This window comes from Cnephaeus nilssonii, assembly GCF_951640355.1.
Source record: "Cnephaeus nilssonii genome assembly, chromosome: 4".
Classification (NCBI taxonomy): domain Eukaryota; kingdom Metazoa; phylum Chordata; class Mammalia; order Chiroptera; family Vespertilionidae; genus Cnephaeus; species Cnephaeus nilssonii.
The window spans coordinates 41,561,316-41,587,403 of NC_137075.1; the positions used below are offsets into that span (position 1 = coordinate 41,561,316).

Here is a 26,088-nt window from a genome sequence, read left to right on the forward strand (position 1 = left end):
CCAACTGGCATTAAATTGTTATAATTGTTAATAGCTTCCCTAATAGCTAAATTAACGTTCAAATTTTATCTCACTGTTAGCTTTCTAAATATTTTGTCACTACCTTTGCTCTATTAGAATCTAAATTATCATGTGAATGTAGCATGCTTTTTAATTGATTGGTTGACTGCTATTCTTTTAATTAATCAACAGCTGTTTGAGTGTCTTCTATATGCTAGACTTTTCTTGTATTAGTTTGTTCGTGACACCATAAGACAATACCATAGACTGGCTGGCTAAAACAGTGGAAGTTTATTTTCTCACAGTTCTGGAGGCTGAGAAGTCCAAGATGTGGGTACTCATTGACTCAGTTTCTGGTGAGAGCTCTCTTTCTAGATTTCAGAAGGATGTAATTCATTCCATACCACTTCTTATTTAATTCCACTTTTTTATCTATTGATTTTATGTGAATATTAATACTTTTAAAATTAGTTTTATATATTTGCTAATATTAATTTCCCCCTCATTAGTCTCCTCCCCCCTTTAAGTATATTTTTGCTCATTTTCCCATAACTAAACAATTTTTTAAAAATATAGGTACATTCATTTAACTTTTTCTCTACATATATAAAAATTTTTGTGACTATTATATATGATTTGGGGGGAGGGTCATTTTTGGTTTCTTTTAAAGCTCATTTCATGCAACTCATCTTCTTTTTGAATAGTGCTAGGCAGAACTTCCAGAATAATCCTACCTAATAATAGACAAATAAGCAAATTGACCATACCTCCGACACACCCACAAGCCACGCCCACAAGCCACTCCTACCATCCAATCAGAGCGAGCATGCAAATTAACCCAAACCAAGATGGCTATAGCCACAGAGAGCAAGATTTCCTAGGTGACAGAGGAAGCCAAGCTTTCCGCCTGCCCTTGCCAGGCCTAAGCCTCCACTCAAGCTACAAAGTTTCAATTATAGAAGGTAAACAAATTCAAACAAATGGCGGCAGAATGGAGCTTGAGGGAGCAGGCCAGGGTTGCCACTGGCAACAGGGGAAGCAAAGCTTTCCGCACACCCTGGCCAGGCCCACCCCCTTAAGGCAACAAAGTTTCAATTATAACCCCAACAGAAATGGCTGCCGGCCTCGGAGGGAGCCCCAGGCTTGGCTCCGCTCCAGGCTACAAAGTTTCAATTGTAGAAGGAAAATAAATTCCAGATACCAGGGCCTCCGCTTGGGTTGCCAGGGGGCGTGGCCGGCCTGCAAACCACCACAGGCCCCTCGCTCAGGCCGCCCCACGCCCCAAGGGAACCCCCACCTGATCCGGGACACCCTTCAGGGCAAACCAGCTGGCCCCCACCCCTGTACCAGGCATCTATCCTATCTAATAAAAGAGTAATATGCAGATTGATCATCACTGAAACACACAATATGTCTGCCCCCATGTGGTCAAAGATCCTGCCCCCATGTGGACACAAGATGGCCACCACAAGATATGGCCAGCAGGAGAGGGCAGTTGGGAGGCACCCGGCCTGCAAGGGAGGGCAGTTGAGAAGGACCAGGCCTGCAAGGGAGGGCAGTTGAGAGGGACCAGGCCTGCAAGGGAGGGCAGTTGGAGGTGATCAACCCTGCAGGAGAGGGCAGTTAGGGGTGACCAGGCCAGCAGAGGAGGGAAGTTGGGGGCAAACAGGCTGGCATGGGAGTGGTTAGGGGGTGATCAGGCTGGCAGGCAGAAGCGGTTAGGGGCAATCAGGAAGGCAGGCAGGCAAGCAGTTGGGAGCCAGCAGTCCTGGATTGTGAGAAGGATCCCATATTGGAGAGGGTACAGGCTGGGCTGAGGGACAACCCCCCCCTCCGTGCACGAATTTCGTGCACTGGGCTTCTAGTATTAGATAATGTTGGTGATATGGTTGGTGTGTTTTTTTTTTAAATTTAATGGGATTTCTAGTGTTGTGTAGAGAAGTAGAATGTTAGATATTGTTTTGAGGTGTCATTTATCACAGTAAGGAGGATTCCTTGATATCTCGTATGTTTCCCTCATTAGAATTTGATAATTTTTCTGAAATCTGCATAGACTTTTTAAATTGATCTTTTTATTGAGATAATTATAGATCATTAATTGCTCTTGTAAAGAATAATGTAGAGATCTTGTTTTCCTTTTACCCAGTTTTCCCAGTGGTAACATTTTGCAAAACTAGTGTATCACAACCAGAATATATATTCACATCAACACAATCCATCACACTCAGATTTTCCCAGTTTTGTACTCATTTGGGTGTGCATTTAGGTCCATGTAGTTTTATCACATATATCCACTATGATAGAAAAGATGCAAAACAGTTCAATAACCATAAGAATCCTTTCCCCTGGTATTTAAAAGACACCTACTTCCCTCTTGGCCTGGAAACCACTCACCTGTTCTCCATTTCTATAATTTTGTCATCTCAAAAGTGTTATGTAATTGGAATCATAAATATGTTACTTCAGGATTAGTATTTTTCATTCAGCATAGTTCCCTGAGGGTTCATGCAGGTTATTGAGTGTGTATCAATAGTTTGTTCCTATTTATTATTGCCTGGTGTTCTACAACAAATGTGTACCAAAGTTTAACCATTGACTCACTAAAGGAAATGAAGGCTCTTTACAGTTTGGAGCTATTGCAAATAGAGCTGCTAAGAACATTCATATACAAGTTTTTCTGTAAACATATGTTTTATTTCTCCGGGATAAATGACCATAATGTAATTGCTGGGAAGTGTGGTAGTTGCATGTTTAGTTTTGTAAGAAATTGCCAAACTTTTCCCCAGAGTGGCTATACTGTGTTACATTTTTACCAGAGCAATCCAGTTTCTAGGCATTCTCACCAGCATTTTATGTAGTCACTATTTTTTATTTTGTTATTGGTATAGGTGTATCATGATAGCTCATTGTGGTTTTAATTTGGATTTCCCTAACAGCTAATGATGTTGAATATCTTTTCATGTGTTTATGTGTACCTTCTTTGGTGAAATATCTGTTCACGTCCTTTGCCATTTTTCTCATTGGATTGCTTTTTTTCTGTTGAGGTTTGAGAGTTCTTTATATATTCCAGGTATTAGTTCTTGGTTGGGGATATATGATTTGCAAATATTTTCTCCCATTCTTTTTATCTTCTTCACAGGGTCCTTTGCAGAACAAAGTTTTTAATTTTTATGAAGTCCAGTTTATCAGTTTTTTTCCTTTCAGGGATCATGATTTTGGCATCAAGTCTAAGAGCTCTTTGCCTAGCCCTAGATCCTGAACATTTATCCTGTGTTTTCTTCCTAAAAGTTTTATAGTTGTTAATTTTTACCTAAGGTATGATACTTGGGTCAAGGTTAATTTCTTATGCCTATGAATGTCCAGGTTTAATAGCACCTTTTGTTGAAAAGGTTGTCCTTCCTCCATTAAATTGCTTTTGTACTCTTGTTAAAAATCAGTTTAGCATTTTTGTATATGTTCTTCATTTTGTTTCATTGCTCTATTTTTTCCCTCCACAAGTATCATACAATACTAGTGTCCTGGTGCACAGTTTCGTGCACATCGAAAGGAAATTAATTAGAAGAAATATTTTAATATTACTATTCGTCCTTTCTCTATAATAGAAGTGTCAACCATATTCATGGTCGACAATGACAGATCAAAACACACGCGTGCGATTGGCGCCAGCGAGAGCTTTATATGTATCGCACATGCATGAGTTAACTTAGCCTTTTATGGATATAGAATAAACTTGCTTAGTTAGACCTGCTTTCTCTTGTAGCTAAACTTTTTCTAGCCCAGTGAGGCACCCCAACTTCTCTTTCAGGTAATTGTCAGCAACACAGCAGTAAATATCAACACGAAGCAGATTATTATAGTAGATCACGCAGGGAGAACAAGGGTAAAATATTTAACTGCAGCAGTGTTTGACTATATTCTGCGTAGTGAGAAAACCTGAAGTCATTTTCAAGTTCCACCAGTTCTTACTTCTTTTCAGTCGGGTCAAGTTTCTTAACTTTCTAAATCTCCGTTTTCCAGCCAATGAAAAGAAAATAGGATTCTACGGAGTCTCCTATCTACCTACTCCAGGACTTCTGTGACGATCAAATGAGATGAGGCATGTGAAAATGCTTCACAAACATTTGGTTAAATTATAAAATGTTTGCACCTGGCTGTATAGCAAGTCAGGTTCCTGGGCTGAAGAAACTCTAAGGAGGCTAGTTGCTAGGGAGAGGAAGCCGGGCGTTGCTATGTGACGTCATTACCCGGCGCCCACAGTGACCATTTCCAGTTTGGGCCGGGCTTTGGGCCACATTTTGTGCCATGGGGTCTTGGCAGCGTTGCCTGCGATTTGGTGGGATGTCACTCCGGGGTAGTGGTGGAGCCTGTGTCCCATTTGGGGGAAGCTGAGTGTTGGTTTGTTGGCGCCAGGTCTGTGGTGCCATTTATTTTTAAATGACCAGTGCGCGTCATGGCAGCTCCTGCGTTGAGCATCTGCCCCCTGGTGGTCAGTGCATGTCATAGCTACCAGTCAGATCTACGGACACTTAGCCTTTTATATATATACTAGAGGCCAATGCACAAAGATTCATGCAAGAATAGGCCTTCCTTCCCCTGGCTGCCGGCACCGCCTTCACTCCAGCTGGAGCCGCCTTTTCGCTCTGGCCGGAGCCGCCTTTCCGCCTTCCCACGCTACCCAGAGGCCTGGAGTGGCTGAGGCAGGGCGGACTGCCTGTGTCGTCGCCATGGCGACAATGCAAGCGTCCTGCCCCGCCCCTGGCTGCTTGGCGCTTGCATATGCAAATTAACCCGCCATCTTTGTTGGGTTCATTTGCATACTCGCTCCCGATTGGCTGGTACGGTCAATTTGCATCTTACTCTTTTATTTGTGTAGATATATTATTGTTGCTATATTTGTAAGTCCTAATATTGGGTAGAGTGATGTCTCCCATTTTATTCTTATTTCTCAAGATTATTTTAGCTATTCTAGGGTCTGCTTTTCAATAAATTTTAGAATAATTTTGTCCTTATTAGGATTTTGATAGGAATTGTGTTAAACCTATGGACCAATTTGGGAAGAAATGACATTTTTACTATATTGAATTTTCCAGTCTATGAATGTGCATTCCTTTCCCCCCACTCCCCCCACTTTTGAATTCTTTTGACATTTTGTGATTTTTTTCCTCACATAGATACATTTAGTTAAGTGTGTACCTCTGTTCCATTTTTCTTGGAGCAGTTGTAAATGGTGTTGTGTTTTTAATTTTGGTTAATGTATGTTTATTGTGTGTATGGAAATGTGATTAATTTTTGTTTGTTCATCCTGTTACCTTGCTGAACTCTGAGGTTTTTTTAGATTCCCTGGGATTATTTAAAGTAGACATGTCATCTAAAAATATGAACAGTTTTATTTCTTTTCAATCTGTATGCCTTTTATTTTATTTTTTTCTTTCCTTATTGCAGTGGCTAGAACTTCCAGTTCTATGTTGAGCAAGAATGGCAATAGTGTACATCCTTGCTTTCGTCAGATCTTAGTAGAAACACATTCTGTCTTTCACCTTTGAGTATGACATTAGCTGTAGGTTTTTAAATAGGCTACCTGTGTAGAATTGAGATAATTCCCCTCTATTCCTAACTTACTGATAATTTTTATTGTGAATGGTATTGTGAATGGATGTTTGAATTTGTGAAGTGCCTTTTCTGTGTTAACTGCTAGAGCTTCTTTAGCTTGATGACATGATAGATTACATTGGTTGATTTTTGAATGTTGACTCAAGCCTTTCTGAGTCAACATTCAAAAATCAATCAAAACTGGACATTCATAGGCAAAGTCTATGTACCTGGAATAAATCCCACTTGGTCATGGTGTATAATCTTTTTACATATTATTAGATTTGATTTGCTAGTATTTTGTTGAAGAATTTTGTGTTTTAGACCATGGATGATATTGGTCTGTAGTTTTATTTTTTGGTACCATCTTTGTCAGGTATTGGTTTCATGTAATACTGGTCACATAAAATGAATTGGTAAGTGTGTCCCCCCCCCCCCCCCCCCGCTTCTGTTTTCCAGAAGAGATTATGTAAAATTGGTGTTAGTTTCTCTTTAAATATATGATTGAATACTCCAGTTGAAACCATCTCAGTGTAGAGTGTTCTCTTCTTGAGAACTTTTAAATTAAAAATTTAGTTTCTTTGATGGTTATAGGATTGTTCAGGTTAACATTTTTATATTGATTGAGTATTGATAATATATGTTTTTCATACATTTGGTCTATTTCTTCTACCAGTTGTCTAGTTTGTAAGTTCATAGCATCTTAATTATTCTGTTAAAAGCTAAAAGATCTTTAGCAATATCCTGTTTCATTCCCAAAATTGGTGATTTATATCTTCATTTTTATTTGTCAGTCTTGCTAGAGTTTTGTCAATTTATTATTTTTTAAACCAGCTTTTGTTTTATTATTTTCTCCTTTATTTTCAACTTCATTTGTTTTTTGTTCATTTCTTTCTGCTTGCTTTGGGTGTTTGGCTCTTCTTTTTCTAATTTCTTAAAGTAGAAACGTCAGTTATTGATTTGCGACCTCTTTCCCAACATCCATAGCCTTTTTAAACTTTATTAAATTATTCAAATCTTATATATCCTATTTGGCCCCCTTCCATTTACAGGCTGAAACTCTCAATCATCATTATGTCTTCGGATATTCTTGATTTTCTAAATAACTTTTGTTATATAGATAGTGCTGTATAAGTAAATTAATAAAGGTTCATGAGTGTTAAATAATTAGATCATTGAGATTGATTTCATCAGAATGTGTGGGCCCTTCTCCAGATTGTGCAGACCCAGTTGAGGGAGAAGAGAATTGTTTAAGCTTATTTACTCTGGCAATTAAAGATCTAACAGGCTATGGTAGGGACTTTGGAAAGAGCCAAATAAAGAAGCAAGGACTATTATCTTGCCCAATCCTATATAATAAAAGGCTAATATGCAAATCGACTGAATAGCGGAATGACCAGTCGCTATAACATGCACTGACCACCAGGGGGCAGGCGCTCCACACAGGAACTGCCCCCTGATGGTCAGTGCGCTCCCACAGGGGGAGTGCTGCTCAGCCAGAAGCTGGGCTCACGGCTGGCAAGTGCAGCGGCAGTGGCGGGAGCCTCTCCCACCTTCGCAGCAGTTTTAAGGCGTGGTTCTAAGCCTTCAGTCAGACATCCCCCGAGGGCTCCTGGACTGCGAGAGGGTGCATGCCGGGCTGAGGGACACACACACACACACCCGAGTGCACAAATTTCGTGTACTGGGCCTCTAGAAATTTTATATTATTCTTTAGTGTGGCCACCAGGAGTTAGTCAGAGCAGTGCCCTAATTATTGTGACAGTTTCCTTCTTTAATCCCCTCAGTTCTCCATAGGGAATGTCCTTCTTGCTTATGGTCCTTAGTTTCCCAGAGTTGCTGATAGATTCCCACTATATCTCACCTCTCAGTCCCTTATCCCCTTTCATCCTCACTTTCTAGTGATTCGGTTTCTTTAATGGTTATAGGTCTATAATGGTTTTCTACTTTCTTTTCAATCAGTTTTGATAGTTACAACTTTTCTAGGAAATCAGTTATTTCATTTAATTTTTCAAATTTGAGGTCATAAAACATTACATTGCATTTATTATTTTCTAGGTGTCTTCAGTTTTGTCCTCTTTTGCATTTCTAATACTGCTAATTTGTATTTTGAGCCCTCCTTAGTTTGACCATTTCCCTAGTCTGGGCAAAGAATCAAATAGTATAAGAATTCCTATACACCCATTACCCAAATTCACCAATTTTTTACATTTTACCACATTAGTTTTATTCTCTCTCTCCCCCAGTATGTATACACACACACACACACACACACACACTCATACTCATACTTTTTGAACCACACTGAGTGGCCAGATTATTATGCTCTCTGAACGCATAATAATCTGGCCACTCAGTCTAGACCAGTGGTCGGCAAACCGCGGCTCGTGAGCCACATGCGGCTCTTTGGCCCCTTGAATGTGGCTCTTCCACAAAATACCACATGCGGGCACGCATGTACAGTGCGATCGAAACTTCGTGGCCCATGCACAGAAGTCGGTTTTCGGCTCTCAAAAGAAATTAAAATCGGTATACTGTTGATATTTGGCTCTGTTGACTAATGAGTTTGCCGACCACTGGTCTAGACTGACCAGAGTTGGGATTTTAAAATAAGGTTTTTCCATGTATAAGAACTGCATTGTGGGTAGTTAGAAAGAAGCAGAGTACTTACTAGCCAGAGCCTGGGGGCCACTATCTCCTGGTCTCTTGACATATCAAGATTTGCAAGCTTTCCCTTATACATAAGTACACTGAGTGGCCAGATTATTATGTGTTCAGAGATCATCATAATCTGGCCACTCGGTGTATGTATTTATAGTAAGTTACATATATCCTACCTTTTACCCCTTAATACTTTAGTGTATTTTTCCTAAGAACAAGGATATTTTCTTAAATAACCACAGTGTAATTATTTTATTTAGGAAATTTAACGTAAGTATAGTACTTTAGTGTAGGTTCCATATTCCAATTTTGTCAACTGTCTTGATAATGTTCTTATAACATTTTTGTTCCTTCCATACAAAACACATGGCATTTAGCTGTCATGTGTTTATTTTCCTTTAATCTAGAGCAGTTTCTCTTTTATGACAGACATATTGAAGGAGTACTGGCTCCCTTCCTTCCCTTTTTAGTAGCTGAACTGCTGTTATGTGAGAAATATGCCATTGTTTCTTTTGTTACTTTTTAAAACATTCTAAAATCCCATGCAGTTCAGAACAGTGTTAAGTATAAATTTTTATTAATGATTAGTAAAACTATGTATTTAATAACAATGTAATTTCATATTTCATACTATGCCTTGGTGTTCTTCATAAAGGATACAGTTTTTATATCATTAGGAAGACTAAAGTTCATAATATGAGACAACTGTTTGAGATGCCAATTAGTGATTTTGGTTATCAAATAATTTAATTTGAATTTGGAATTTTTAATGAAATGATTCAAAGGTATTTTAGAAAGTTACTAGTAAAATTTTTTATGTTTGGTTACCAACCATACTACTTTTTAGATAATACTATTTGTAAACATGTAATTATCTACTTGTAAGGTAGCAACCATAATAAAGTACATAGTAGTTTGAAAGTACTAGTACATATTTAATTTTACTCTGTTCTCCCAAATTATTAGTTGTTGTAAGTTAAACAGAAATGCATTTATACTCATTTTTTGCTTGGTCTATTTTAAATGCTTGTGGAAAACAAGTCTGGTAAGTTTTATGATGGGAATTTTGGTCTATATTTCCCAAAATAACTTAGAATATATCTTCAGAAGTTTTAGTTGTTAAGTGGCCTTGGTGTTTCCCTTCCCTCTCCCCTTCTTTCTTCTCTCCCCCCGCCCCCCCCCCCCCATCAAATCCCTAGTATTTCTTTTAGAAGAAGGAAAAAAACAACAACATTGGGAGATTGAAATGTTTCCAATGCTTTTAGAATCCATTAACTTAAGCTTCCCAAAATCTATTCATAAGTTCTTTGAGGTCCTGAGTACCTTTATTATTCAAATTCCTCCTTTTGCCATTCTCAAAAAAGGTCTCCCCTCATAAATACTGACCTCCCAGCCTCTAAAGCAATGGTTCTGTTATGGGTTAGTGACATCATATAGAGACCTATCTCACTATTACTACTAATATTATTTGAAGTTTTATTATATGTCAGGCAATATTTGAGTAACCTTTATTACCTCATTTAATTCTCAAAAGTCAGATGGATAATGAGTGGTTCAGACTGGATGGGACCCAGCTCATCTTGGCTGCAAAGCCCACAAGCTTAATTAATTACTATTCTATTTCAAATTCCTTTTACACAGTACTGACCTTTGGGTGGGGGGGGAGAGTGGTGTCCGTACCTGTTCCTTCTATTACTCATACTTTAAATCATTTTCCTTTGGACACTTTTCACTCATGGAAACATCCATTTTCAGTAACCACCTTTCCCCCCCCCCCAGCCCCCGCCCCTTTCTCTTTTAAGTCATAGCCTGATACTATAGGGGAATGACTTCTCCTCCCTCTCTCCCCTCATCTGTATCAGATTTTAATATGTTTATGCTAATTATAGGTTCACTTGCTTAATTTTAGACTTTACCTGTTCATGTGTATTTTTTTCATAATTAACACTTATTCCATCTTAATAGAAGAAAGAAAAAAACATTGTTCTTGTCAGTACTTGATTGAAAGACTTTAAGATCTCATTAAAATATTCATGGTTCCAAAAGTATTAATCTAGCTAGAAAATAATTTAAACTGGTATGTCTTACCCAACTTAGGTCTGTTCAGATCTGTATTAGAATGCAAAGCTATTCTTCTAAATACCCTTACGTAGTTGTATTTTTCCTCCTTCATTATTATAGTCACTTCCTAAGGCTGCCTGCAGCTAGTCTATTTGCAACAATTATATTCTACTCAAACCTAGTCATGACTGTTGGTATGTCAAAGTCTGAAAAAAATTTTTTTTGATACAGTCATAAACATTAAAGTGCTTTTGAATCTGTTGTTGCTTTTTTTCTAGCTTTAAAATTTTTCATCATACATTAATTTTTTTAGTTTCTAGGCCTATATAATAAGGAGGCAATAGCAAATTGACCATCACTCTAATACACAAGATGGCCGGCAGGGGAGGGCAGTTGGGGGTGACCAGGCCTGCAGGAGAGGCCAGTTGGCGGGTGGTGGGGGGGAACCAGGCCTGCAGGGGAGGACAGTTAGGGGCGACCAGGCCTGCAGGGGAGGGCATTTGGGGGAAACCAGGCTGGCAAGGGAGGGCAGTTAGGGATGACTGGACCAGCAGGGGAGGGCAGTTGGTGGCAACTAGGCCTGCAGGGGAGGACAGTTAGGGGTGACCAGGCCTACAGGGGAGGACAGTTAGGGGTGACCAGGCCAGCAGGAGGGGGCAGTTAGGGGCAATCAGGCCAGCAGGGGAGCAGTTAGGCGTCGATCAGGCTGTCAGGGAAGTGGTTAGGGGGTGATCAGGCAGGCAGGCAGAAGCGGTTAGAGGCAATCAGGCAGGCATGCAGTTGGGAGCCAGTAGTCCTGGATTGTGAGAGGGATGTCCAACTGCCCGTTTGGTGGGATCGGGCCTAAACAGGCAGTCAGACATCCCTCTAGGGGTCCCAGATTGGAGAGGGTGCAGGCTGGACTGAGGGACACACACACACACACACACACACACACACACGTGCACGAGTTTCATGCACCATGCCTCTAGTAAATAATAATACTTCATTTCTAATCCCAGCACACTTGTAAGTGAGCAAAAGTTCAAAAAGTTCTAGTATTATGCTGATTCTAAAACATGACTCCTTGATTTGTTTTTATTTGTTAACAAGCCATATCCTTAATGGATCTTAAAGGTTATTGATGTCATATTACTTGGGCAACATATTCTTTCATAGTTATTCTTGTTGTGTCAGTCTTATATTAAACATTCACTTTACAGTTGCTATTTACACTATGCTTATCTTTATATTAATTTAATGTAAAATATTTTGGGTAGAAATGAGGGCAGAGCCACTGATCCACTTTTCATTTTTACTCTCTAATTTATAAATGTTTTTCAAAGTTAACCATGGAGGTCTGATGAAATTTACATACTTCCAGAACCCTTTAACTCTAGAAAGAGGTATATTCGGCTATTAATTAGGATTACTTAGAGATGTATTTCAAGTTTAACAACTGTATATACAGAATGTTTTTCAGATAATATTTGTAATGGCTGTGGCATTTGCCTTTAGGAGAGTTAACAGACTTTAGAATTACTTATCTTGTACCAGATATATATAAAGAAGCTCTAGAACTAAGTGTAGGTCATGTATTCCGGGACAGCTGTAACCACTGCAGCTCTGTAGAGTACCTTTTAGTTTACGACATTGGTAATTAATAGGTATAGCTCTCTATTGGCTAGAAATAGTTTATCTCATTACCTATTTTTCCTGCAGAGTAAATAAATCACCCACTGATGTTGTATTGGTGAATTGTAATTGCTTGCCAAAAATGTAATGGCTGTTTTCTACAGTTTGGTTGTTAATTATATATCAACTAGAAGCCCGGTGCATGAAATTCGTGCACGGTGGGGGGTTGTCCCTCAGCCCAGCCTGTACCCTCTCCAATCTGGGACTCCTGGAGGGATGTCCGACTGCCCATTTAGGCCCAATCCTGGTGGGATCGGGCCTAAACGGGCAGTCGGACATCCCTCTCACAATCCAGGACTGCTGGCTCCCAACTGCTTGCCTGCCTGCCTTCCTGATTGCCCCTAACCGCTTCTGCCTGCCAGCCTGATCATCCCCTAACCACTCCGCTGCCAGCCTGGTTGATGCTTAACTGCTCCCCTGCCAGCCTGTTTGCCCCCAACTTCCCTCCTCTGCCGGCCTGGTCACCCCTTTACTGCCCTCTCCTGCAGGGTTGATCACCTCCAACTGCCCTCCCTTGCAAGCCTGGTCCCTCTCAACTGCCCTCTCTTGCAGGCCGGGTGCCTCCCAACTGCCCTCTCCTGCTGGCCATCTTGTAGTGGCCATCTTGTGTCCACATGGGGGCAGCTATATTGTGTGTTGCAGTGATGACCAATCTGTATATTACTCTTTTATTAGATAGGATAGAGGCCTGGTGCACGGGTGGCGGCCAGCTGGTTTGCCCTGAAGGGTGTCCCAGATCAGGGTGGGGTTCCCTTGGGGTGTGGAGCAGCCTGAGCGAGGGGCCTGTGGTGGTTTGCAGGCCGGCCACGCCCCCTGGCAACCCAAGGGGAGGCCCTGGTATCTGGAATTTATTTTCCTTCTACAATTGAAACTTTGTAGCCTGGAGCGGAGCCAAGCCTGCTGCTCCTTCGGGGTGGCAGCCATCTCTGTGGCAGTTAATTCACCTTCTACAATTGAAACTTTGTAGCCTTAAGCGGGTGAGCCCGGCCTGGGTGTGCAGAAAGCTTTGCTTCCCCTGTTGCCGCCGGCAACCCTGGCCTGCTCTCTCAAGCTCCATTCTGCCGCCATTTGTTTGAATTTGTTTACCTTCTATAATTGAAACTTTGTAGCTTGAGTGGAGGCTTAGGCCTGCAACGGCTATGGAAAGCTTGGCTTGCTCTGTTACCTGGGAAACCTTGCTCTCTGTGGCTGTAGCCATCTTGGATTGGGGTTAATTTGCATACTCGCCCTGATTGGCTGGTGGGCGTGGCTTGGCTGGTGGGCGTGGCTTATGTAGCGAAGTGGTGGTTAATTTGCATATTACCATTTTATTAGAGAGGATATGAATATGGTAAACATTGAGCTCTGCTTTCTGTATGCCTATTATTATCAATATTACTGTTACCTTAATATACATAATTAATATAGTGAAAACTCCACTGAACTAAAGTCAAAGCACATTGTTCCGATATAGTTTAGGGGCAACAGAAGGAGGGAGGCAGCAGAATTCACTAATTTTTAAGAATCTTTGCAGCCCTTAAAACTTTGTTTTTCAGCAATGCAAACTTAGTATTAATTACATGGTGGGTAAAAGTCTTTTGAGGCATTATTTTACCTATCTATTTTTTTTTTTTTTAAGCAGGCTTAATTCACTTTATTTTTCTTGAATAAAATTATGTTGTGGCCACAGCTGGAGCCTGGGTCCTCTGTACAGAAACTGGTGTGGGTCTTTACAAGATGGTCAATGAATTCCTGATGGGGAGACTTAGTGAACACAGTCTCTTTCCAGAGATCTGGGGTGAGACAGCTGTAGGTCTTGAGATGGCATCAAAGTTGACCTTGGCAAAGTTGCCCAGGGTGGCAGTGCAGCCCCTGGCTGAGGTATAGCAGTGGTCAATACCAGCCATCATCAGCAACTTCTTAGGCACAGAGGCTAAGACAATGCTAGTACCCCCGGGGGCAGGGATGAGGCACACCAGGACAGAGCCACAGCAGCCAGTCATCTTGCACGGAACGGTGTGGGGCTTGCCTTGTTTCCCCAGTAGCCTCGCTGCACAGGGACAATAAAGAGCTTGGCCAGGATAATGGCTCCATGGATGGCAGTGGCTACACCCAGACCAACATGTCCATTGTAGTCCCCAATGGCGACAAATGCCTTGAACCCGGTCCTCTGGCCTGCAGCACATGTCTGCTTTTGCATGGGCATAATCTTCAAGACCTTATCCTTTAGGGATGCCCCCGAGAAAAAGTCAGTGATCTCAGATTCCTTGATTGGCAAGGAGAATGGATAGAGCTCCTCCAGGAACTTGATCTTCATATCCTTGACCAGGTGGCCCCGCTTGGTGACAGGGATCCACTCCTTGTCCTCGGCCTTGCCACCCCCAGCTCTGTGGCCTCAGCTCTGGATGCCGCTGCCACCTCCTATTCCAGGGCCCCCGGGTCCTCCAGGCCCTCCTGCAGCACCAGTGTCATCTGCCATTTGGCGTTTCCTTGGAAAAGAAGCTCTACCTACCTTTTTAAAATACAACTTTAATGTCTTTTATTAATTTGAGGTGGACAGTTATCCTTGTCCTTAATGTGATGAGAGTAAATTTATTTGTTTGTTTGTTAATCCTTACCTGAGGATATTTTTTCCATTGAGTTTTTTTTTTTTAGAGAGTGGAGGAAGGGAGGGAGGGAGAGAAAGAGAGAGAAACAAGGATGTGAATAAACACAGTGATTGGTTGCCTCCTGCATGCACCCCGACTTGGGCCAAGAATTGAACCTGTGACCCTTTGGTGTGCAGGCCGAAGCTCTAACCATTGAGCCCACCAGTCAGGGCAAGAGTGAGTTTATTTTTTAATGCTACTTAAAGTCAGAAGCAAAACAACGTTCTAATATATTGTGTGACTTAGATGAGAAATTGTTATACTTTGGATAGGGAGGTTTTGAGATTATGTATAAATTGAGTGATGCAGAATGTTTTAGGGAGTTATTTTTAAAATTATGTACAAAGAACGATGGCTGGTTGTGCAAGTAGATTAACTGCTTTTTTTCTTTCATCTCACTGCCTGTTCTTACATTCTGAATGGTTACTACCATAGTAGCTTTTCTTAAATATATAATACGAAAAGTAAAATATTTTTATTTCCTAATATCATTTTATAGATAAAAGTTAATAATATAAATTTACATCTAGTTTATAATTAGATGCATATTGTATGGCATGTAATCTTAATATTTACATGACTTTTAGGAGGAACACATTCTTGCATAGGTATTTGTATGAGTCATAGAGCTAGTTAATTATCCTTCCTCAGTGTATTTTAAATTTTTTAAAAATTGATTTTTAGAGAGGGGCCAGGGGAGAGGGAGGGAAAGAAACATTGATGTGAGAGAGAAACATCAGTTGGTTGCCTCCAGCACTTCCCCTACCAGGGATTGAGCCCACGGTCTTTTGGTTCACAGAACTACGCCCAACCAACTGAGCCCCACCAGTCAGGGCTTTCTTCAATGTATTTTAAAAGTCATATTTTATGTGTTTTGGGAGCCTCTAAAAAATAGGTGCCATTTGTAAAAAGGTGGTAGAGATGAGTGTAGATCATGTTGCAATTTTTTCTTACTGAAAGAGAATAGCTGGAAAATAACTTTTTAAGAGAAGGGTTAATTCAGCAATATTTTCAAGTATTAAAAATTAATTTAGTGATATTTTTATGTACTAATTATAAGACCAAGCTCACTTTTTTATGTTCTTTTAAAACAATTTCAATTTAACATTGTTTTCTAAAATACATATTGCTTTTCTTACTTTTTATGAATACAGTAAAAATGTTGTAATAATCCTTAGTAAATCTCTACAAAATGCTGAAACAAAGGGCTAATAAATAAAAGCCCTGCATAAGCAAAGTGCTAATAAGTAAAAGCCCTTCTTTTATTGTACAAGTAGAATCATTAAAGTACAGGAAACAAAACTCTTGAGGCAGTTTCATTATGTTGCTTCTATCAGGCAAGGCAGAATTTAGTCACCTCTTGGTTCTTTCAGAATTAACAAGACTTATTATTAAAAAATCCATATATTCAGTGATAAGTTGGTGAAGGTTTAACAATCAACTCTCCAGGGGAGAAAAAGGTAGTGATTTATAACATTTACATACTCCCACCATGGCTGACTTCATTCAATATGACACCACTGCATAAGGAGTTGGGAAGAAGTAAACAGTAGTATTCCATTATTTTTTTCTTTTGCTCCTTGTGCCTTTGGTATCATATCCAAGAAATTATTGCCAAATCCAATGTTCTGAAGCATTTGTCCTATGCATTCTTCTAAGAGTTCTATTGTTTTCGTTCTTATTTAGGTCCTTGATCCTTTTGAGTTAATTTTTGTATATGGTTTAGGTGAGAATCCAACTTCATTTCTTTGCATGTGAATATCCAGTTTTCCTAGTTCCATTTGTTGAAAAAACTGTCCTTTCCCCTATTGTTGTTAAATGTGTTGAGGTATTTTCCTTCTAGTCCTAATTTGTTGAGTGTTTTTATCATGAAAAGATGTTTAATTTTGTCCAATGCCTTTTCTGCATTAGTTGAGATGATCATGTGTGTGTTTTTTTCACTCATCCTGTCCATGTGGCATATTACATTGATTACTTTTCATGTGTTGAATAATCCTTATATTCAAGGAATGAATTCCCTTTGGTCCTAATGTATGTAGTCCTTCTAATATGCTGCTGAAACTGGCTTTCTAGTACTCATTGAAGATTTTTGTGTCCATGTTCATAAAGGATATTTGAGTACAGTTTTTTTGTAGTGTCCTTGTCTAGCTTTGATATCAGGATAATGCTGATACCAAAATGATATACAGAATGATGTAGGAAGTGTTCCCTCCTCTTCAAATATTTGGAAAAGTTTGAGAGTATTGGTATTAGTTCTTTAAATGTTTCATATAATTTACCACTGAAGCCATCAGTTTCAGGGTTTTCCTTTATTGAGAAGATTTTGATTACTGGTGACATCTCTTTAGTAGTTATAGTTCTTTTCAGATTTTTAAATTTATTTCTGACTTAGACTTGGTCTGTTTTGTTTCTAGTAATTTGTCCATTTCTTCTAGGTTATGCAATTTATTGGCATACAGTTGCTAATAGTACTGTTATACTCCTTTTTATTTCTGTAGAATCAGTAGTAATGTATGAATTTTTATTTCTGATTTTTGTAATTTGCATCTTTTCTTAGTTCATCTAGCTAAAGGTTTGCCAATTTTATCTTTTTGTAGAACCAACTTTTGGTTTCATTGATTTTTCTCTATTTTTCTATCCTCTATTTTATCTCTGCTATCTTTATTATTTCCTTTTTATCTGCGAGGTTTGGGTTTAGGTGTTTTTTTTCCCTAGTTAAGTTGTAAAGTTAGGTTTTTGATTTGAGATACCCTTTTTTTTAAAGGTAAGTGTTTATAGCTATACTAGAGGCTCAGTGCATGAAATTTGTGCACGGGGGGGGGGGGGATGTCCCTCAGCCCCTCCTGTCCCCTCTCACAATCTGGGACCCCTTGCGTAGGGTCCCTAGGCCTGGCCAGCAATCAAGGCTTATCGGGGCTTTCCTTCCCCCGACTGCTGTCAGCTGGACCTGTCCCCGCTGCTGCCACTGCTTGCCATCTGTGTGGCGCTGCACCCCCCCCCCCCACCCGCCATCGGTCGCCTCCCTCTGTGGGCGACAGGCATGGGGTGCAATCGCTTGGCTGGCCTGGGCCTCCTTCTGCGGAGCAATCGCTGGCCAGCCCCATACACTCACCACAGCATCACTAGCCAGTGGCCTGGACCTCTGTCTGTGGGGCGATCGGTTGCGGGCCCCCAGATCGATCACTGCACAAAGGGAGTCCCCACCCACCTGCCGCAGCACCGCCTGCCAGGTAGCCTGGGCCAAGTGGCCTGGGCCTCTGCTCTGCAATCCATCGCCCAGCAGAGGGAGGCTCCACTCACCCAGCCAGGGTTCCGCGATTGATCACCATGCAGAGTGTGGCCTGGGCCTCCCTCTTTGGGGCGATCACGGAGTTCCCTCTGCGGGGCAATTGTGGGGCTATGGCGGGGCCCCCCTGACGAATTGCATCGCACCCACCTTGGCAGGCCTGGCACCAGTGCGTGTCATAGCGTGGTCATCCAGAAGGTTGTCTGGACGGTCGTTCTGCTATTCGGTCGTTCGGTTGATTTGCATATTATGCTTTTATTATTATAGATATTTCCCCCTTAGCACAGCTTTTGCTCCATCCCATATGTTTTGGTATGCTGTGTTTTTGTTTTCATTCTATAAATGTTCCTAATTTCCCATGTGATTTCTTCTTGGTCAGTTGGTTGTTTAAAAGTGTGTCATTTAGTTTCCAGAGTTAAACAGCTCAGTTGTGAATTTTCCAGTTTTCCTTTTGTTATTGATTTCTAAATTCATCCCATTGTGGTCAGAGAAGATACTTACTGTTATATTGAGATTTAATTTGTGGCCTGACATATGGTCTGTCCTGAAAAATTATCTATGTGCAATTCAGAAGAATCTGTACAATGTTACTGAATAGAGTATTCTTTATATGTCTGTTAGGTTTCGTTGGTTTATTGTCCTAATTCCTCAATTTCCTTACTTCTATCTGGTTGTTCTGTTGTTTACTGTGAATAAGGTATTTCAGTTCCCAGTTGTTATCTTAGAACTCTCTATATCTCCCTTCAATTATGCCAATGTTTGTTTCAGTTGTTTTGATGATATGATATTAGATGCATAAATGTTTGTTTTATCCTCTTGCTCTCTTGAACCTTTTATTCTTCTTTGTCTCTTATAACCTTTTAAAAAAAATGATCTTTATTGTTGAAAGTATTACAGATGTCCCTCTTCTCCCTCATTGACCTCCTCCACTCCATTACCTCCCACTCCCCATCTTGTAACTCTTTATATTTAGAGTATATTTTGTCTGTTTGATATTAGTAAAGCCATCCGATCTCTCTTTTGGTTATTTTTTTATTTGCATGAAATACCTGTTTCTATCTTTTATTTTGAACCTGCTCATGTCTGGATCATGGCAAGTCCATTACTAGCAGCATATAGTAGTTGGATCATACGCATTTATCCATTCTGCTGATCTTTGTTATTTGGTTGGAAAAGTTTAATCCACTTATATTTAAAGTAATTACTAATAAGGAGGGACTTATGTTATTGAGTTATTTGTTTTCTATATGCCTTATAGCTTTTTTTATTTCTCATTTCCTGTGTTCATATCTTTTGTGTTTAGTCGATGTAGAGATATATTTAAATTCCTTTCTCATTTCCTTTTGTTTATATTCTATAGTTACTTTCTTTGTAGTTATAATGGAGAGAGATTACATTGACATTTTAAAGTTATAACACTCTAATTGAATTTATACTAGTTTAACTTTAATAACATAAAAAAACTACTTCTTTATAGCTGCATCCCCACCCCTTTTAGTTGTTAATGTCACAAAATTATATCTTTAAACATTGTGTGCCCAGAAACATAAACTAATTCTTTTAAATGCATTAGTCTCTTAAATTTTTAGAAAACAATACTTAGGGTCACAAACTAAAGTTACACTAATAAATAGCTTTTACATTAGTAATTTTTTTAAAATGTATTAGTCTCTTAAACTGTACAGAAACAAAAATCACAGCTACAAACCATTATTACAATAACTAGGGGCCCAGTGCACAAATTCGTGCACCTTGAAAGAATTGTGGGCTGCAAGGCTGAGGTGGGCACAGGGGTGGGTCTCAGACCATCTTCTGTGTCCCCGCCTGGCCCCTTCTGTCACGGCCCCCGGTCCTGTCTGCTGGCAGCCCCGCTCCTGCCGCCACCACTCCCACGCGCTGATGGTGCCTGCCCTACTCACACCTGCTGGTGGCATGCGGGAGCAAAGAATTTTCAGTAACCACCAGAGGCTTGCCCCGATGACAGCGACCAGTGCCCCGCCTTGGTCTGGCACCCTTGCTCATCTGTTCCACCATCCTGCCATGGCCGATGCCCACCATGTTCCATGCTCTGCCGCCTGCTGCCAATGCCCGCCATGTTCCATGTGCGCCCCTGGTGGTCAGCGCACGTCATAGCAACCGGTTATTCGGTTGTTCTGCTGTTTGGTCTATTTGCACATTAGGGTTTTATATATGTAGATACTGCTATTATGATTGCCCATGTATTTATCTTTATGAGGTCTTTAATTCTTTATGTAGCTTCAAGATATTGTCTATTATCATCTCACCTTGTCAGACTGAATTCCTTGACCATTTTTTTTTTTTTAGGGCACTCCTAGTGGCAGCAAACTCTCTCATCTTTTGTTTATTTTCCTTCTCTTTTGAATTTCAGTTTCCCAGCTATAGGGTTCTTGATTGACAGGTGTGGTTTTTTTTTTTTCCATTTAGCACTTTGAATATATTATGCTGCCCATTACCTTTTTTAAAAATATGTTTTTATTGGTTTCAGAGAGGAAGGGAGAGGGATAGAGAGATAGAAACATCAATGATGAGAAAGAATTATTGATTGGCTGCCTCCTGCGTGCCCCCTACTGGGGATTGAGCCCACAACCCCGGGCATGTGCCCTTGACCAGAATCTAACCTGGGACCCTTCAGTCTGCAGGCTGTGACGCTCTATGCTGCCCATTATCTTTTGGTCTCCAAAGTTTCTGAAGAGAAGTCATTGGGTATCCTTATTTAGGATCCTTTTATGTAATAATTTACTTCTCTTTCTGCCTTCAGGGTTTTCTGTGTGAATGCCTTTGAGTTCATCTCATTTGGAATGTGTTTAGCTTATTGCATGTTTATATTCATGTCTTTTTATCAAATTTGCGGAGTTTTCAACCATTGTTTCTACAAATATTTTCTCTGCTTCTTTCACCTAGTGAGTTTTTCACTTTAGTTATTGTACTTTTCAGCTCCAGAATTTCATTTTGGTTTCTTTTTAGGTTTTTTTTTTAATGTCTTTATTGATACTTCTATTTTCTTCATACAACATTTTCTTGATTTCCTCCATATCTTTATTTCGTTCTTAGAGCATCTTTAAGACAGTTAAAATTCTTTAAAATATTTAAAGCTGACATTCAATATTATATTAGTTTCAGTTGCCCAACTTAGTGGTTAGACACTTACATAACGTACGAATTGAACCCCCCATAAGTTTAGTACCCACCTGATGCCATACATAGTTATTACAATATTGACTATATTCCCTTTTCTGTACTTTACATCCCTGTGACTATTTTGTAACTGCCAATTTGTACTTTTTAAGACAGTTTTTAAAAAGCCTTTGTTTAGTAGATCTGCTATTGGATCTTTTTCAGGAACAGTTTCTATTAAACCCACCCACCCCCCTTTTTTTTTTAGCCAACCTTACTGTACTGTTTTTTTTTATGCATTGGGATTATTCTGGTTCAACACTGGGCATTTGAATCTAATAATGTGGTAACTCTGGAAATCAGATTATCTCATTTCCCCATGGTTTGCTGTTTTTGTTACTACATTATTATTATTATTATTATTATTATTATTATTATTATTTGTCTCTGTGCCAAGGATCAGAATAAGATGAACTTAATGTCTTCTTAAGTCTTTTCTGAGTCTTTCCCTGGGTATGCATAGTCACTTTCTAATTTTCCCCATATATATATGTTGTTGGTTTTGCATTTAATGTCTGGCTGTCAAAATGAGAAAAGTAAAAAAATGGCAGCTAAAATAGGGTGCTAACCCTTTAAATACCCTGGAAGTCACTTCATTCTGATGAGAAATGACTTGCAGCAATGAGGGAAGGTACATCAGTGGCTGCCCTCTTTGTCTTTACCTCTGTGATCAGAAGCAGCAGTCAGTGATAAGAGCACAAATATCTGGTAGTTGTAGGACAGGATTCTTTTTATCTACCCTGGCTCCCAAGATTTGTGTACTTGCTGCTCCAGGAACCACTCCCACAACTCCCAAAAATTAACCACAATTTACTGCCCATGCATTCCCCTGGAAGTTGCAAGCTTTCAACAGACTCCAGACTTCCAGCATAGTTATATCAGACAGATTCTGCCAGTGCAGTTGTTGTTTAGGTAGGAGGACAGATTCCTGGTTCTTTGCCATCTTCCTAAAATCCTCTTTAGTCCCATCTTAATTTCTGTATCGAATAACTTTGTGAAGTAGATTAAGTAGCAAGACCTCTGTATTAATATAGGGCTGAAATAATCACTAAAATATAATAGCTCTTTTCTTCAGTTTGTATTTAAGCGTTACATTAGATGCATTTGACACATATAGTAATTTTTGGCATTTAACTTTTGACAGGTGGTTTTGGAATGTATGCTTAAAAAAGACCTCATTTACAATAAGGTCACTCCAACATTTCACCACTGGAAGATTGAAGACAAGAAATTTGGCCTTACCTTTCAAAGTCCTGCTGATGCTAGGGCTTTTGATAGAGGTATTCGAAGAGCTATAGAGGATATTTCTCAAGGTAAGTTTTCTTGACTATTTTCTTAATTTGTTCATCAGTTATCTATAGTAAAGTAGAGTTACTTTAAGCAAGTCAGCTTTTGTGATATGTGATCAGACTTTGAAAGCTCACTGTAGGTGAAGTAGATAAAATAATGGGCTCCTTATTCTGTTTCAGATTAAATAAGAGGTTGAGGAAGAGGGGAGCAGTCAGTTACAACTTTTAAAATCCTTGTGTATATGTTGTATCAGTCATATAACATATGTTATATCAGTCATATTCTTGTTTTGGTAATGATAAAGATAAAATTTCTAATAATCAAATATAGGTATACGCCAGTTATTCTATGTCAGAATCCTTTTCTTTTCTTTTAAATATATTTTATTGATTTTTTTACAGAGAGGAAGGGAGAGGGATAGAAAGTTAGAATCATCGATGAGAGAGAAACATCGATCAGCTGCCTACTGCACACCCCCTACTGGGGATGTGCCCGCAACCAAGGTACATGCGGAATCGAACCTGGGACCCTTGAGTCCGCAGGCCGACGCTCTATCCACTGAGCCAAACCGGTTAGGGCAGAACCCTTTTCTTTTTACCTGATTTCATTATTGAGCATTGACAGATACCACAACCCCATCTATCCCTTTGTAATCTTTCTAGTCTCTTAAAATTATTAACTCTAAAGCTTGCACAAGCTTGCAGGTTTTAAAGAGAGAGAGATTGTATATACATGTAAAACTGGCCTCTGCTTAATTAAACAAAGAAATCACATTAAAACTAATTTCTTCCCCCAAACAAGTCAAAACTTGATTTGTTTTTCTAATTAAGAAGGAATATCATGTCTATTAGTAGAATGGCTTCTGTATAAAGTAACTGCATCAATATTAGACAACTTTGTGATTTGTATATTTTGAATATTAGAAGAAATGAACTAATTATGAAACAGACCATAGGCAAGAACATGGAAAAGCTGAGTGTAAATCTGTATTAATAGTGCATGAAACTGTGGTTAAATAATTTATTTAGCTACTTTAAATATTAGAGTTTGTTAAGCAAATAATCTTTGATTTCCAGTTCAGAAAGAAATTCTATAAAATGATAGCAGTTATTTTATTTTTATAACCAGAGCCCATAAATTCTTTTTATATCAGTGTTCTTGATGTTGGCTGCACGTTAGAATTACCTGGGAGGCTTTTGAGAAATAGAATGACTAGTTCTGTCTCCAGGTCACTTGAATCAAACTATTTGGGGAGTGGAGCTGAGGCATTATATTTTTAAGTTCCTAGACATTTCAAATGTGATAAGGAATTGTTATCCTAGCTGAATGATTATATTATGAATTTACAAAAACAAATGAATATGGGTCCTCAGATTCTCTAGCAGATGTGGTTCTCAAACCACTACAAGAAACTTAAAAATAAAAATAAAAATGCATGGTGCCCTTTTGCCTCACCTAACAGACATTTCTGACATTATTGTTTTGGTACTGTACTCTAGTATCAGTTTCCCAGTTGATTCTGCTGTTTTAGCTAATGTTGAAGAACCAGTGCTTGAAAGAGAAAATCATTATCTATGGGTGTTAAAGGTTATATGATTTATGTTTAAGTTTTGAATTACTTTGAAGCCTATACTTATGTCACCATAAGAACACACTTTCACTAGGGTCAAATAGATTGAGTTTAATGTTCAGAAAGACAATTTATAAGGAGAAGTTTACAGACTCCTAGCCTGGTAGAATAGATTGCTGCTGTATTCAGTCTATCTTGTTATTTATAAACATTACTTTAAATATACTGGTTAGCCTTATTACCAGTTATTATATAGACTTTGAACTATCTCATTAAATTTCTCTTACTTATTAGCCTTCTATGACAATAAGGAAAAACTTATTGCAACCCTTTTCAAAGGGCAGATTTCTCATCTCCATGCTAGCTATGTCTCAAGGGTAGTATAAACTCAGAATTCATTGCTAGGAGAAATCCCTCTTTATGAATTTGTTGGAACTAAAGGCTCTCTTGAACATAATTAAAATGTTTACAGAGACATTGATGCATAATGGTCAATAGCAACAATTGGCCATTGACTATCTATAGTGAATTAGGGCTCATTTATTTTTCTTACTATAGCAACTAAAATCCTACTTCTGGGTACTAAATACTGTTCCTGGATCAGAGTATTTAGAAAGATTGAGATCACACATGGACATTATCTAACTCCAGAGAAGTGTGGTGCACATAGTTTACCTAGGTGTTTGAGAAATCAGGAGCAGGGCTTGCTGTGAATAGTACACTTTTCACATGCAATAAAACATCTCTTTGTAAGTAATTGGGGATTTACCTGCAGGAGAGGAAAACAATCACTTTATTCTCTATTCTGTTAATAAAGGGGCAAGTATGAGTGGCCTACATCAGATTGGTTGCCAGGCAGCCTAGAATGATCTCTGATCAGTCTCCTGTAGTATTGTAATGACATAATCAATTAGTCAATAATACTAAAATCTAAGACAAAAATTTTATGTTTAATTAAACTTTTACCTGTTTTCTTAGGATGCCCAGCATTAAAAAATGAAACTGAAGGAGCAGATGATGACTTACAAGTAAGTAGTTGGCTTGAAAGAAAATTTTAAACATAAAGGATATAGAGCAGAGGTGGGGATTGTCCGGCCCCTGGGCCATATAAGGCCCTCGAAATCATTTGGTCTGGCCCTGCCAAAGCATTAGGGGTGAGTTAATTAAATGTTTGGCCAAATATTTTAAGTTGATAATTTTGTATGGCCTGCAAATGATGTCATCAATATCCAGATAGCCCTTGGCAGAAAAAAGGTTCCCCACCCCTGAAATAGAGGAAACAACTAGCCTTAATAAATAAGTAACTCATAACTTTTTAAGAAACTTTCTAAGACACTGTATTTGCCAGGAAGTGCAGAGAAGCTAGAATCAATAGTATGTATATATGTATGTATGTACATATTATATATAGAGAGAAGGTTGTTTTGGTTTGGATACACACACACACACACATTTTTTTGTTTGCTTTTGAATGAATTGGCTCATGTGATTATCAAGTTCAAAATCCACAGGATAGGCAGACATGCTGGAAGTTCTGTCACTAGTTGATGCTTTGATGAGTGGAAAGGCAGTTTTGAAGCAGACTTCCTTTCTCTTTGGTGGACCTCACCTTTTTTTTTTTTTTTTTTAACCCGTATGAATTTTTTTTTTTAATTTCTTTATTGATTAAGGTGTCACATATTTGTCCTCATCCCCCCATTCCCATCCCACACCCCTCCCCACGGATACCCCAACCCCCTGTTGAACTTAACCATTGGTTAGGCTCATATGCATGCACACAAGTCCTTTGGTTGATCTCTCCCCTCTCCCCCCACCCTCCCCTATCCTCCCTCTGAGGCCCGATAGTCCGATCGATGCCTCCTTGTTTCTGGTTCTGTTCTTGTTCATCAGTCTATGTTGTTCATCATTTCCCCTAGATGAGCGAGATCATGTGTCACTAGAGATATACTTACAAGAACTGAATGTGAGACGAGCAATAATAGTTATGCTGACATGCAAATGAATCAGTCTATAGTGAGTTTCTTTCTGGACCAACAGTTCTTTTGAGAGCCAATATCAATGTCCACCAGTTCCTTATGTGTACATGTCGGCACTGACCCCTCAGCTCTGGATGGTGGACAAATGGTGGTAATGCA

At 39.3% G+C, this 26,088-nt stretch overlaps 1 protein-coding gene and 1 pseudogene across 3 annotated transcripts in view; one reads left to right on the forward strand and one right to left on the reverse strand.

Annotated features, from left to right (window-relative positions):
- Positions 1–26,088, forward strand: part of SPRED1 (sprouty related EVH1 domain containing 1) — a 130,805-nt gene that overhangs the window by 71,565 nt on the left and 33,152 nt on the right. For both annotated transcript variants that reach the window (XM_079767933.1, XM_079767934.1), the window contains 2 exons: positions 22,238–22,406; positions 24,932–24,981. In XM_079767933.1, the coding sequence (XP_079624059.1) occupies positions 22,238–22,406; positions 24,932–24,981 (219 nt within the window). The remainder of the gene's footprint in view (positions 1–22,237; positions 22,407–24,931; positions 24,982–26,088) is intronic.
- Positions 13,638–14,764, reverse strand: LOC307097820 (small ribosomal subunit protein uS5-like; annotated as a pseudogene). The gene has a single exon. The product of its transcript is annotated as a small ribosomal subunit protein uS5-like (transcript).